Raw genomic sequence first — 14,371 nt, 5'->3', positions numbered from 1 at the left:
ATGTTTCTAATAGATTTGGAAAAGAGCAAAGCCTTAGTGAAAGATATTTACCGCATATATTTTCATTGCAGGGGTTGCAGATAAAGGGAAAACAAATAAACAATAAAAGAATGGAAACAAAATTACAGAAATTTGCAAAATTTGACAAATGGTGGCCTGTAGTTGCCACAAGCTAATGGCTTGCAATGATTAATAAGAGTAAAAATAATTGCATTTCATTAAGATTGATGACACCCCATTTAACCTCCCCTCTCGTTTCAGCCCTAAAGTGGAAAGAGATGAAGTTCTCATCTATAATAGCTCCTGTAACATTACCATGGAAACTGAGGCAGAGATGGAGTGTGAGGCACCTAATCAGCCAATTACCGCCAAGATTACTGAGATACGGAAAAACTGGGGCCAGAACACTCAGGTATAATCAAATCTTTTTTACAGACTGATCCAAACAGCTCAAAATTAAATTTGTAATATTGTGTACATTAAAAAAAACAATTTAGTCTGAATGGTAGCAATATATAATATTAAATGCTTTCAAACTTTGACTAGTGGTTCTAATGCAAAACATCTGCATTCACGGTTAACTATGGTTAATCATATATTTTTTCAAATATAAATGAGGGCTGCCTGGACTCTCTTAGGGAAAAAAAAATGTCTATGCAGATAATCTTTATGGCATTTGTCCCACTTTCTGGGTGGATATTTTAAAATGAACTCTTTATTGTCCCCTCCCAGTCCCACTCTCCAATAAATGTCAAACGATTTGGCCAGTCCCTTTGTGCTTGGAAGGATTCCAAATCGTTTAAGCTATCCTCAGTATGACAGGAGAGCAGCCACTTACTGCTGGGCATATGTCATCTGGTACATCTCTGCTCTGTAGGGAGCAGATTAGAAACTTGGGCCTAACAGATCATTGTAGTGAAACTAGAACTGAAAAGAACCCTAGGATCATCTGGCCCCATCCCCTTGCCCCCACTCCCACTCCCATTTCAATTCAGTAATATTAGGACCCTCTGAATCAGCCTCTTTGAGTGGTTGTAGAATGACTTTATTCTCAGAGACTTCCCAGTAAGGCATCCCCCACCCCCACCCCCCAGACTCCTCCAATAAATTCTTTGGAATTGAAACCAGAGGATATAAGTGGCTTTAGGAGGATGATCCCTAAATATCTCTTCTGGCCAGCTCTTTTTCTCATACTCCAGTTCTTATTTGAAGAGGGGAAAAGGACGACCCCTCCTCCAACTGAATTTCTGACTGGCATTAAAAACTAAGGTAGATAAAACTCCTCATTTTTTTCCCCAAAACAGTTTCCCTTGCTATTTTTTTTCCTCATTAGAGTTAGAGAAATCATTCTATTCTATTTCCAAGTGTGGTACCTTGATGTTATATTAGACCTTGCCCTTCCTATCAAGTAACTGCTAAATCCTGTGACTTTGTTTATCATAATATACCTCCCCACACTCCAAATCTGTCCTACTTTCTCATTCAATTCAATTGAATTCAATTAACATTTTTAAAGTTATAACTATGTGTAACCCAGGAGCAGTGAGGATGCAAAAGGCAAAAAATGAAAAGGAGACTGATCTTGCCCTCAGGGAGTTTACATTCTGCTGGTCCTCTTTTGTTTTCATAATGTGACTGATTTCATTTGAAGTGACTACCCAGGCCATCTAATAAACCCTTCTGAACACTGACTATCCTAATAAGAGATATCTACTCCATTTGCATCCTTCCTCTTTAATCTGTTATGAGTGCTACTTTCAATCATTTATTTATTTGTTCATTTATTTTTTCACTCATTGGTTTATTTACTTTCCTTCCTGTTTTAATCAAAGAACCATCCCAACCATCCCAGCCAGATTCCTAATTTAGGATTTCAAGGACTTAAATCAGTATTCTCCACCCTGCCTTTCCTTTTCTCATTTTTTTTTATCATAACTAATTCTTGATCATGTGTGCTATTGGAGGGAATTCAGTTCACACGAAGTACTGAAGCCATACTATAATGAAAGACCTGGAAAGTTGGGCAGTTTCCCCAATTAAGCTTCTGTTCAGTTCTTCCCTACAACCTGTCCAGTGCTAGGAAGAGACAGATCCTCCCTCAGATTGATGCAATACATTTGCCTGAAGGAGATTTAGCCTCTGTTAACCCTGCCTCCCCCTCCATCCTTTTCTTTTTTTCTGGGAAAGTGTATATATCAGGGCAATAAGGGTTAAATGACTTGCCCAGGGTCACACAGCTAGTAAGTGTCAAGTGTCTGAGGTCAAATTTGAACTCAGGTCCTCCTGAATCCAGGGCCAGTGCTTTATCCACTGAACCACCTAGCTGAACCCTGTTTCATTTATTCTTCAGAATGTGTTCACTTTTTGTTGGTGTCGCATGCCCAATTGGAGTACCAGGTACCAATGAAGGTACTTAATAAGTGCTAACTTGTTCTTGTGATAGTTTCTGACAAATACAAATATTATATGTTGTCACGATTAATTATAACAATGTGTTCATCAGCAGGGAAATGTGGAATAGTACAAAGACATTTGACCTTGAAGAAAGGGAGAGTTGGATTCAGGTCTCATCTCTGACACAAACTGAATGTATTTCCTTGGGCAAGTTAACCCTCAAAGCCCTAGGCAACACTTTAAAACTATAAATTGCACAGGAGGTGCACATTTGCATTAGTAGAGAGAATTTCTTCTTTGAGAGTTTCCAATAGCAATGAAATCACATATATGGATTCCCCTTTCCTCCAAAAAAAAAAAAAGTGAATTACATTCAAGAATCTAGGTAGTTATTTTCTTAACAAAACTTCTGTGCTAAAGTCTATGGTGCTTATGGAACAACAATAATATGAATAATTGGCTTTTTTAGAATATTTTAAGGTTTGCAAAGCACTTTATTTATATTATTGATCCCCCAAACAGCCCTGTGAGGTGTAGGTGCTATTATTATCTGAATTTTACAGATGGGAAAGCTGAGAGTGACTTACCTAGTATTAAATCTAGCTAGGTAAATGTCTGAGATGGGATTTGAATTGAGGTTTTTCTGATGTTAAATCTAGTCCTCTCGCCACTGTGCTACTTGGCTGCCTCAAAAATGGACAAATGAGGGGCAGCTGGGTGGTTCAGTGGATAAAGCACTGGCCCTGGATTCAGGAGGACCAGAGTTAAAATCGGACCTCAGACACTTGACATTTACTAGCTGTGTGATCCTGAGCAAGTCAGTTAACCCTCATTGCCCTGAAAAAAATGGATAAATGAAAGACATTTTCCAAAATTGGAATATATCCTTCCAAGATCTGCTTGGGAGTTGTACTAGATGTCTTATTGAAGTGTATGATTTTGCATAACCTAAGCCTTTGTTCTATGTATGGATCCCAGTACAATCACATGTATTTAGTTGTCAAAATGATTTGATGGAGGAAATGGAAATATGAGTTTCCACTTTAGTTTTGTCCTGGACTATGTTCTTGAAGCATCAGGGCCAGAACCCTAGCCTCAATTGACTGTCACTTGGAAGGGCCCCAAGAATTCTCTTAAACCTTTAAAGAAAAAAATTTCCATTTTCTGAGAATGCAACTTATAGATAAACTCAGATCAAGCTGGGGTTCATTCATTCAAAAAATATTCATTGACTGCCTGCTGTTTCTGTAGTCTTGTGATAGGTCCTCAGTGGGTGTGTATGTATGGAGGGGTTGGGGAGTGAGAGACATAGACCTTACGCTCAAGGACCTTTAGCATAGTCATGGGGTGGGGGAAGTTAATAGTACAAGGCATTATATGGCAACATGCAAATTGGGTTGTGTGGGGAGGAGGTATCACTTCTTCCCCTGACAAACACCAGGTGTGAAGAAAAGTATTCCTTGCCTTAAGGGAAAGGAAAAGAAAGGAAAGGGGATTCATATCAGTTTAATAAGCTAAAAGCAGAAAGCCAGGTTGGGAAGAACAATAAGTTTCTAGGCAGAACTGACATTGAATGGGTCAATAATCTTGGGCCTGGACTCAGGAAGATGTGAGTTCAAATTTGGCCTCAGGGACATCCCTGACCCTGGGCAAGTGACTTAACCATTGTCAGCCTCAGTTTTCTCGTCTATAAAATTGGGACAATAATAGCACCTACCTTCCAAGTTTGTTGTGAGGATCAAATGAGGTAATATTTTTGAAGTGCCCAGTGAATAGTAGGCACTCTATTAATGTTAGTTATTATTGTTTGTTTTTATAAAAAATAATTAATTAATCTTTTTGTGGGGCAATGAGGGTTAAGTGACTTGCCCAGGGTCACACAGCTAGTAAGTGTCAAGTGTCTGAGGCTGGATTTGAATTCAGATCCTTCTGAATCCAGGGCCGGTGCTTTATCCACTGTGCCACCTAGCTGCCCACTTTAGCTATTATTGTTAAGTAGCTGAAATGCTGATTGCGAATAAGCAGTGGGAGACAACATTGGTCAGAGGAGTTTACCATTTGTCAGACTTGAATTATTTCCCTAAAACTTTTTTTCATTTAATAGGGGCTGTCTCCTTTTCTGCTCCGACTTTATATTTCATTGTATTTCTGGTTTGGGTCCATCGGTCTCCTTTCTGACTCAGTCATATCATAACCACTACAAATCTACATGGCACTGAAGGGATAAACCATTCTGTTACTATGGAAGGGGTTATAGCCCCTGGAGATTCTGGGAAACCTCTTTTGTTTGAGGCTTGGGTCTGTGCAACTTGTACTTCAGAAGAGCAGAGGCACTCTGGAGATATGTTTTTGTACTACAAGCACACTGGGCTAAGATAGGGGCTCTGTTGTGTTCCTCCTCCATGGGTTTGTTGTTAGAGAGCTGGTCCCTAGGAAAGAGAATAAATGTGCCCGACACCAAGAAAAATGTCAGAAATAAAAACTTTGGAAGGAAGGAGGACAAAGATTGTGTGTGTGTGTGTGTGTGTGTGTGTGTGTGTGTGTGTGTGACAAATAACCTGCAAGAAGCTGAGGAAAGCTAGGAAGGGGTATTCTGGAACCAGTTGGAACCCCCATGGTTAAATTTTCAGTATTGAGTATTTATACCTTGGAAATATCTCACTACTACAAATCAGGGCATGATATATTGTGTTATTGATTTTCTAGCCTTAAGATAGTGTTAATAAAGCAGATTAAACTTAAAAGTACATATATTTTTGAGAGCTGGTTGTTAAACATTTACCAGCACACCTCTGGCTATGGGTAGTAGAGATGCAAAGGACAGCAACAAGCAGTGGCAAAAGAGGATAGTTGACTTATAGAGGGTAACTAAAATAAAATCTTCTAAGAAAGAACAATGCCACATAGATGGACAGAGGATCCACAGGGAGGGACAACCATATTATGGAGTAACTCCTAGAAGTACTATTCGGGCTAATAAATAATAAGAATAATGATGAAGAAAATGATGATGATAGCTAGCATTTATATAGTGCTTACTATGTACTAAGCACTGTGTTAAACACTTTATTGCTCAGAGGTGTAAGTCACTGAGACTGGTCAATGGAGGAGAGAGTTAATTATGAATGAGTACCAATATTTTTTGTGGGCTCTGAAATTAACTCTATTTACCTTAATCTAGGAATACTGAGAAGGTAAATGGTTTTCCCATTGTCACATAGCTAGTATGTGCCAGAAGGAAGACTTGAACCCAAGTTTTCCTGATGTTATAGCCAGCCCTTCTTTCTACTTTGCTAGGCTGTCTCTCCAGTAGTAATTACCTCATGAGATTGCTGTGAAGATTAAATGACAATGTATGTAAAGTGTTTTGTAATATCATTACAATATATACATTAAATGTGGTCTGTTTATGGTATTTCCATTTGCTTCCTTGGCTCTAACTGTAAAATGGGTTAATCACTTCTGCCTTTTCCTCTCACACTAAATTATATCAAGGATAAATGAGCTCATACTTCTGTGTGCTTTTTACATTTTATCAAATACAAACACAGTGTAAGTTCAAGGTATTATGATATTACTGGATAATATCAGGTATCCCACCTCTGACAGATGCTGGATGTTTGACTGTGCCAAGTCGGTGTACCAGGTAACTAGAGAAAGTTTCCATTTGCATTAGTATTCCCTCACTGCAAGTTTCCTATACCAAAGAAATCACAGGCACATGGCAAAAGTAAACAATATAGTTATAACTATATCTCATTTATCTCCATCCCTATTATCTATCTATCTATCTATCTATCTATCTATCTATCTATCTATCTATCTATCTATCTATCTATCTATCTATCTATCTATCTATCTTCTATCTGTCTGTCTGTCTGTCTGTCTGTCGGTCGGTCGGTCGGTCTGTCTCTGTCTACCTACCTTCCTATCATCTACCTATCTACCTACCTATCATTTATCTATCTATCATATGTATGTATGTTTCTAATCTATCATATGGATGTATGTATGTGTGTACATATGTATGTATGCATGCATCTATGTATCTATCATCTATCTGTCTATCTATCCATTCATCAATCATATTTCTGTCTCTGTCATCTCCCTCTGCCAGAATGCATTTCTGAGGTTGAACTGTCCCAGGTGATCTGGGCTTACCTTTCATCTAGATATAATAGTCCCCTGTGACAGTGAAAACTGAACTATGTGTCAGTAACCCTGTGAAAATGGTCCTATTTGGGAGATGCATAGTAGCAATAGTTTAGAGACTTGACAAGATTATCTTGTTCTAAAGAAAGACTTCATAAATTCAAACCTTTGGTGTCTGAAAAATGCTATGTGGAATTTTCTCAGGGAAACTTAATACTCTGTAGAAACATTCTAGCTCATTTAATGTCTGACTATGGAAATGGAATGATCATATCTGCCTCTCTAAGTCTTTCCAAATAAGGAATTTTAGATAGGCTAAAGATATTTAAGAACTCTATGGAATAGCATTGGGTGGTGTTACAATGTCACATTGGGGTCCTTTGGGTAATAGAAGTGACGCATGGTAGTGGAAGACTAGGGATGCGAAATAGAAGATTTCTTTACAGGTTGTGCCATGATATCAGATGAGCAATTCTGCCATGATGTGCCTCTCTTTTCCTACCTAGGAAATGAAAAGAATAACATAGAACTGCTTGTTATGACCCCCTAGTACAATGTAAGGTCCCTGAGGTCAGGGACTATTTCATTTTTAATCTTTGTGTAAGCAGCCTAGTACAGCAACCTGACAAGCAGTAGATGCTTAGTATGTGCTTATTGATGAAATGATGCTAATAACTTGCATTTACATAACATGTTAAGGTTTATATATGTTATCTCATTTGACTCTCACAAAAGCCCCATATGGTAGGTGCTATTATTTTCATCTTCATCTTACAGATGAGGAAATAGGCTGACAGATTAGGTGACTTTCCCAGAAGCTGATGAAGATATGAGGCAAAGTTTGAACTCCGGTCTTCCTGACTTCAAGTTGTTGTTCAGTTCTGTCTGACTCTTTTTTATTTATCATAAAAGTATTTTATTATTTTCTAGTTACATGTAGAGATAGTTTTCAACATTTGTTTTTCTAAGATTTCTAGTTCCAAATTTTTCTCCCGCCCTTCCTTCCTTCCACCCTCCCCAAGAGAGCAAGCAATCTGATATAGGTTATTTATGTACAATCACATTAAACATATTTCTGCATTAGTCATGTTGTGAAAGAAGAATCAGAACAAAAGGGAAAAACCTAAAAAAATTAAAATGTAGAAACAGCATGGTTCAATCTGCATCCAGATTCCACAGTTCTTTTTTCTGGATGTGGAGAGCATTTTATATCATGAGTCCTTTAGGATTATTTTAGATCACTGTATTGCTGAGAAGAGTTAAGTCTTTCACAGTTGATCATCACAAAATGTTGTTGATACTTTGTACAATGTTCTCTTGGTTCTGTTTATTTCACTCAGCATTAGTTCATGTAAGTCTTTCCAGGTTTTTTCTGAAATCTGCCTGCTTATCATTTCTTACAGTACAATAGTATTCCATTACATTGATATACCACAGCTTTTTTAGCCATTCCCAATTGATGGACATCCCCTCAGTTTCCAGTTCTTTGCCACCACAAAAAGAGCAGCTATAAATATTTTTGTACATGTGTGTCCTTTTCCCTTTATTACTATATTTTTGGGATAAAGACCTCTGTCTGACTCTTTATGACCCCATTTGGGATTTTATTGGCAAACATCCTGGAGTAGTTTTCTGTTTCCTTGTCCAGCTCATTTTACAGATAAGGAAACTGAGGCAAACAGGGTTAAGTGACTTGCCCAGGGTCACACAGCTAGCAAGTGTATGAAGCCAGATTTGAACTCAGGAAGATGAGTCTTCTTGACTCTCAGCCCAGCACTCTATCCACTGTACCACCTAGGTGCCTTTAGTCCATTATTTTTCAACCAGGTAGAGTGGTATAGAGAATGCTCTATCTTGTTTCTGATTTTTACTACTTGTATGCTCTTGGGCAATTCACCTAGCCTCCATGGGCTGCAGTTTCCTGATCTGTAAATTGAGGGGTAGCAGATTGGGTGACCTCTGAGTTCCTGTCCAGATCTAGGTCCATGACCCTTTGAAACATGGCGATGAGGAGGTTGCATTCAGAAGGTCTATTGTTTCATTTCCTAAGTATGAACCGCTTCCTACACTAGCAGGATAGAGATAACTTCCTTCAGCATTTCAAGAAACCCTTTCTAGTGATGCAGAACCAGAAAGCAAATGGTCTGTGATTTAGTAGGTGGTTTTCAAAAATGGTGATGAATCATGCATAACCTATGTCAAATTGCTTGCCTTCTCAAGGGAGGATGGGGGAGAGTATGGATGGAGGGAGAGATTTGGAACTCAACATTTAAAAAAAAATGTTAAGATTTGTTTCTATATGTAATTGGAAAAAAGTAAAATATTTTAAAAAGAAAAAAATTGTGTCAAAAAATTTATCACTTTGAAAGGTTCCATTTGCATTAGTAGTATTCCTTCACTGCAAGTTCCTATACCAATGAAATCACAGGCACATGGCAAAACTAAACAACAGAGGAGGACAGATATACAGCCCATCACTGGGCTCATACTTAAAACATTTTTAGGTTTACAGCAACTGTAAAAATTTGTTCTCTGCTGTCACGTTGTTCAGTCATGTCCAACTCTCTGTGACCCCATTTCTGGTTTTCTTGACAAAGAAACTGGAGAGTTTTGCCATTTCCTTCTCCAGCTCATTTTACAGATGAGAAAATGAGACAAACAGGGTTAAGTGACTTGAGTAGGGTCACACATCAAGCAAGTGTCTTGAGTCCAGATTTGAATTTAGGAAGATGAGTAATCCTAACTCTAAGCCTGGCACTCTATCCACTGTGCCACCTAGCTGCCCCTCTCTGCTCTCATAGCTATGGAGAATGATATTTGACATTAAAATTACTTTTTAAATGAAAGTTTACAAAATGCTTTTCATATCATCTTGTTAATAATGTCTTTTCAAGTTACTTTGTAAGTGGGTTTTGTTGTTGTTGTTGTTGTTGTTGTTTTTTGTTTTGTTTTGTTTTTGCAGGGCACTGAGGGTTAAGTGACTTGCCCAGGGTTACACAGCTATTGTCAGGTGTCTGAGGATGGATTTGAACTCAGGTCCTCCTGAATCCAAAGTCAGTGCTTTATCCACTGAGGCGCCTAGCTGCCCCTTTGTATGTATTTTTATGTGCATAGAGAATGCCTGTAGAACACTGAAAAAGGCATTGGCTAGAGAAGCAAAGGACACACGCTCAAATCTTACCAGTTCTTTGTTTTCTGTATGATCTGGGGCAATTTGTTAAACCTCTCTGTGTCTCAGTTTCCTTACCTGTAAAAAGAAACATTTGTACTGCATGGCTTTTTAGATCTTTATGTCTATATGCATATGTTGTGTTCTCTGATAGAATGTAATATCCCGGCAGGAGTTTTGTAGGGGAAAGATCCAGACTTGTGAAATGTACTAAAGAAATGAGGGAGAAGCCCTGATGGGTTTGAAGAGGGAATGGCTATTTGGTTATTTCCTATATCCTAGGTAGTTGGTCATGTTTGACCATTAGACTGACCTTTTTCTTTCTTTTTTCTTTCTTTTGGAGCGTTGTAGGGTTGTTTTCTAGTCCTTTGGCTGAACTTGGTTAAAGATGGATTATGGGATCCAAAATGCATTAAGACCAGGAGGCAGAAGTTGGGGTGCCTGTGGCCGCAAGACACATTGGGATGATTTCTTTGGGTAACCTTTTCTGAGGAGCCAGAATAAATGCAAGTCAGCCTTTAAGGGTCACGGGAATGGTGTGTGGGTGAGTGGAAACTTTTCCATAAGAAACACACCAAGAGATTTTCTCAGCTGCTCTAAAAGGAAGGAAATGTGTTCTTTTCAAAGGAGAAAGGAAACAAGCGGGTAGAAACAACTTTTTAATGAGGGAACATGTTGCTGTTGGATCTGTGTGTGTTCAAAAAGGACCGAAATGACCTGATTCTGTTGTCTTGCCATGGGGATCTCTGCCAGTTCAGGCTAGAGTATTTCCTGGGGTAAGGTCATCTGCTGCCATGGTTTCCCTAAGGACCATCCTGAATCAGAGATGCTGAGTGCTAGGCAGAGAAGGAGCCATTGAGGGACATTCAATCCTCCTTCCAAGAGGATTGAACTTACCTAAATTTTAGGTATGAAGAAGCTACCTAAATTATCTGAAACTGTGTGTTTAGTGGGGTTTTTTAGACCTGTTTTCACTGATAGTATGTATAGAGCTTATCCAAAGTTGAACCTGTCCCTGACATATATCTTTTTTTTTTCCAGGGCAATGAGGGTTAAGTGACTTGCCCAGGGTCACACAGCTAGTTAAGTGTCAAGTGTCTGTCTGGATTTGAACTCAGGTCCTCCTGAATCCAAGGCCAGTGCTTTATCCACTATACCACCTAGCTGCCCCCCTGACATATATCTTTATGAGGATTGTTGGGTGATCTGATTTAGTGTAAAAAACACCAGATTTGGCATCAAAGTACCCAAATTCAAGTCCCAGCTCTGCTACCAAAGTGCTCTTAGGCAAATAATTTAATTTTTCACAGTCCAGTTTCTTCAGGTGAAAAATGAATTGTTTGGAGTAGACCACGTCTCCTAAATCCTAAACCCCTTAATTCTTCCCAGTAGTGGTATAGACACTAGTCTGGGAATCAGGAGACCTGGGCTGTATTCATGATGCCTAGTAGAGAGCTTGGTGCTTGATAAATACTTATTGATCAATTGATTTGAGGATTCTTGCGAGTGGGGAAGGAATGAGGTAGGCTCTAGCTTCCAGCTGGCATTGACAAACACCAGCTTGCTCTCTGACCTTGGGTAAGTCAGGTCACTTCTCTGATACTCATTTTCCTCAGCTGCAAAATGAGGCAGTTAAACTAGATGATCTCTGAGTTCTTTTAGCTGGAATGGTTTATGAATCTAGAAGTATTCCTTTTCTTTTTTAAACAAAGCCTTTTGTTTTTGTACCACATTTACTTCTGAATATAATTCCTAACCTGCCCCCCCATATGACTTCCCTTGTAACGAAGTTAAAAAAGAAAAAAAATATATGGCAAAACAACCTAACAGATACTTTTGACAACACCTGCAACATTTTACACTGGTAATACATTTACTCTTCAAAAAAAGGAATGAAGTGCATGTGATTAATTAAAAAATATATAGATTATGAAATATTTTTTAAATGCACATTTGCATGTAGCTTGAAGGACCACAAGTTACTTTGGAGTTTCTTTTCTGTGTACATCTTCCAAGTTAGCACATTTCCTGGCATATGTTGTTGTTTATTTTCAGTCATGTTCAATTCTTTGTGGCCCCTTTTGAGGGTGGGCTTCTTGGCAAAGATGTTGGAGTGGCTCGCCATTTCCCTCTCCAGCTCATTTACAGTTGAGGAAACTGAGGCAAACAGGGTGAAGTGACTTGCCCAGGATCACACAGCTAGTAAGTGTCAGGCCAGATTTGAACTCAGAATGAGTATTCCTGACTTCAGGTCTGGCACTCTATCTGACACTGCACCAGCTACCTACCCCTCCTGGCATCTAGTAGGTCTTTAATGTATGTTTGTTGATTGATGGATGTATTAGCACCAATAGGGATGATATTGTGCAAGAAAAGTTATATGCAAGCAAACTCTCCTAGTAAAAGGGGAAAGCAGCTCATTAAGAGGAATAAATGAATATGATATTGATTCTCAAATTAATTATTCTTTCTAGCATCCTAGTGTCAACTGTAATCCATTACTTTGGAAATGCTGGGATGCCAAAACAACAATGGCTATCATGAGCTGATGCTTGAGATAAGGAGATAGTAAGGGATTGTTTCACTGCCCCTGATGAATTTGAGTCAACAGGCCCAGATGAGCTACATCCTTGGGTACTAAATGAACTGGTGGATGTGATGAAAGAACCATTGTCAATGATGTCTGAAAGATCATGGAGAACAGAGGAGATACTGCAGGCCTAGAACAGGGAAGACCTTATCTTCCCCCTCATTAGATCAAAGTTCCTTTAGGGCAGGGGCTGTCTTCTGCCTTTCTCTGAATCCCCAGCATTTAGCACAGTGCCTGGCACATAGTAGGCTCTTAATAAATGTTTATTGACTGATTGACCAATTTATATAATAAAGGAAATGAACACGGATAGCATAGGTCAATGAGGTGAACTTCATTTCTAGAGAAAATTCTAGGACAGATGACCAAAGAGATAGAGAACAATTACAAAAGGAAGTGGTAATTTCAAAGAGTCAGTATGACTTCATTAAGAACAGGTTCAATGTAGATAAATTTATTTCCTCCCCCACCTAGATTACAAAACTAATTGAAAAGAAGAATTATATATATATGCATACATACATACATACATATATGTAGTTTATGTAAATTTTAGCAAAACATTTGATCTTTCCTATCTCATGCTACTATTTTGGGGAAATATGGAAAAATATAAGCTAGGTTATTATACAATTAGGTAGACTTTGTACTGCATGACTGACCGGATTCAAAATATTGTTATTAATGGTTTAATGTTAATGTGCCTGGGAATCCCTAGTGGAGGGTCACTGGAATCTGTACTTAATCCTTTGTTTGTTTGTTTGTTTGTTTTTTCAGGGCAATGAGGGTTAAGTGACTTGCTCAGGGTCACACAGCTAGTAAGTATCAAGTGTCTGAGGCAGGATTTGGACTCAGGTCCTCCTGAATCCAGGGCTGGTGCTTTATCCATTGTGCCACCTAGCTGCCCTGATCCTTTGTTTTTTTAATATTTTAATAATAACTGGGATAAATCCATAGATAGCATACTTACTTCAGGTGACACAAAACTGGGAGAGGTAGGTAACCTATCCAAAAACATCTTGACAGTCTAAAGTATTTAGCTTTTTCTAATAAGATGATATTTGGATAAATATAAAGTCTTATCTGTTCTTAAGTCTGACTCTGTGACCTCATTTGGGGTTTTCTTGACAAACATACTGGGGTCATTTGCTGTTTTCTTTTCCAGCTCATTTTGCAGAAGAGGAAACTGAGGCAAACAGGGTTAAGTGATTTTCCCAGTGTCACACAGCTAGTGAGTTTCTGAAACCAGATTTGAACTCATGAAGATGAGTCTTCCTGACTCCAAGCCTGGCACTTTACTGTATCAACCAGAAAGTCTTATACTTGCGTTAAAAAAAATCAATTTTATAAATATAGGATGACATAAGCATGGTTAGGAAGCATCTTGTGTGGAAAACATCTGGGAGTTTGGGTGGACCACAAGCTAAATATGAATTAACCATGTAACATGACAGTAAACAAAACAAAATAAACAAATGAATATAACAATAACAAAAAAACCCCAAATGGTATCTTGGGCTATGTTAAGAAAAGTATCATTTCCAGGGGTAAGAAGAAGATTGTCCCTTTGTGCTTTGCTTTCATAGAAAACTTCTAGAGTATTGGAATTAGTTATTAGGGGGTATAATTTAAGTCATTGTAGAGTTGGAGAGTGACCTCTAGGACCTGGAGGCCCTATCATACAAGGAAGTAAGTACTGAAAATGTTTAATGTGGAGAAGGGGTGTCTCAGGGTATTTTCAAATATTTTAAGTGGTGTCGTATGGATTAGGTTTCTGGTTGTCCAGAAAAGACAAAACCAAGAGCAATGAAAGGAATTTTTGAGGAGACAAACTCAGGCTTGATGCCACAAAGAGTTCTTAACAATTAGGACAATTCAAAAGTGGAATGCACTGCCTGGGGAAGTGGTTGATTTTTCCTTTTTGAAGGTCTTTGAACAGAGGCTGGGTGGTGACTTGCTGGATTTGTGGAAGTGTAAGTGACTTTAAGAGATGGATTGGATCAGATGACTCTTGAGGTTCTTTCTAACTCTACAATTCTGTGACTCATTTTGGGAGGGTAGAGAAC

At 38.5% G+C, this 14,371-nt stretch overlaps 1 protein-coding gene across 1 annotated transcript in view; it reads left to right on the top strand.

The window, feature by feature from the left end:
- Positions 1 to 14,371, top strand: part of PKHD1 (PKHD1 ciliary IPT domain containing fibrocystin/polyductin) — a 714,107-nt gene that overhangs the window by 156,050 nt on the left and 543,686 nt on the right. Inside the window, exon 34 of the mRNA XM_044005152.1 lies at positions 262 to 412. Coding sequence (XP_043861087.1) covers positions 262 to 412 — 151 coding nt within the window. The remainder of the gene's footprint in view (positions 1 to 261; positions 413 to 14,371) is intronic.

The sequence above is a fragment of the Dromiciops gliroides genome, chromosome 4 (assembly GCF_019393635.1).
Source record: "Dromiciops gliroides isolate mDroGli1 chromosome 4, mDroGli1.pri, whole genome shotgun sequence".
In the NCBI taxonomy this organism is placed as follows: Eukaryota; Metazoa; Chordata; class Mammalia; order Microbiotheria; family Microbiotheriidae; genus Dromiciops; species Dromiciops gliroides.
The sequence above is the reverse complement of the archived record's forward strand: the minus strand, read 5'-3'. Positions and strand labels throughout refer to the sequence as shown.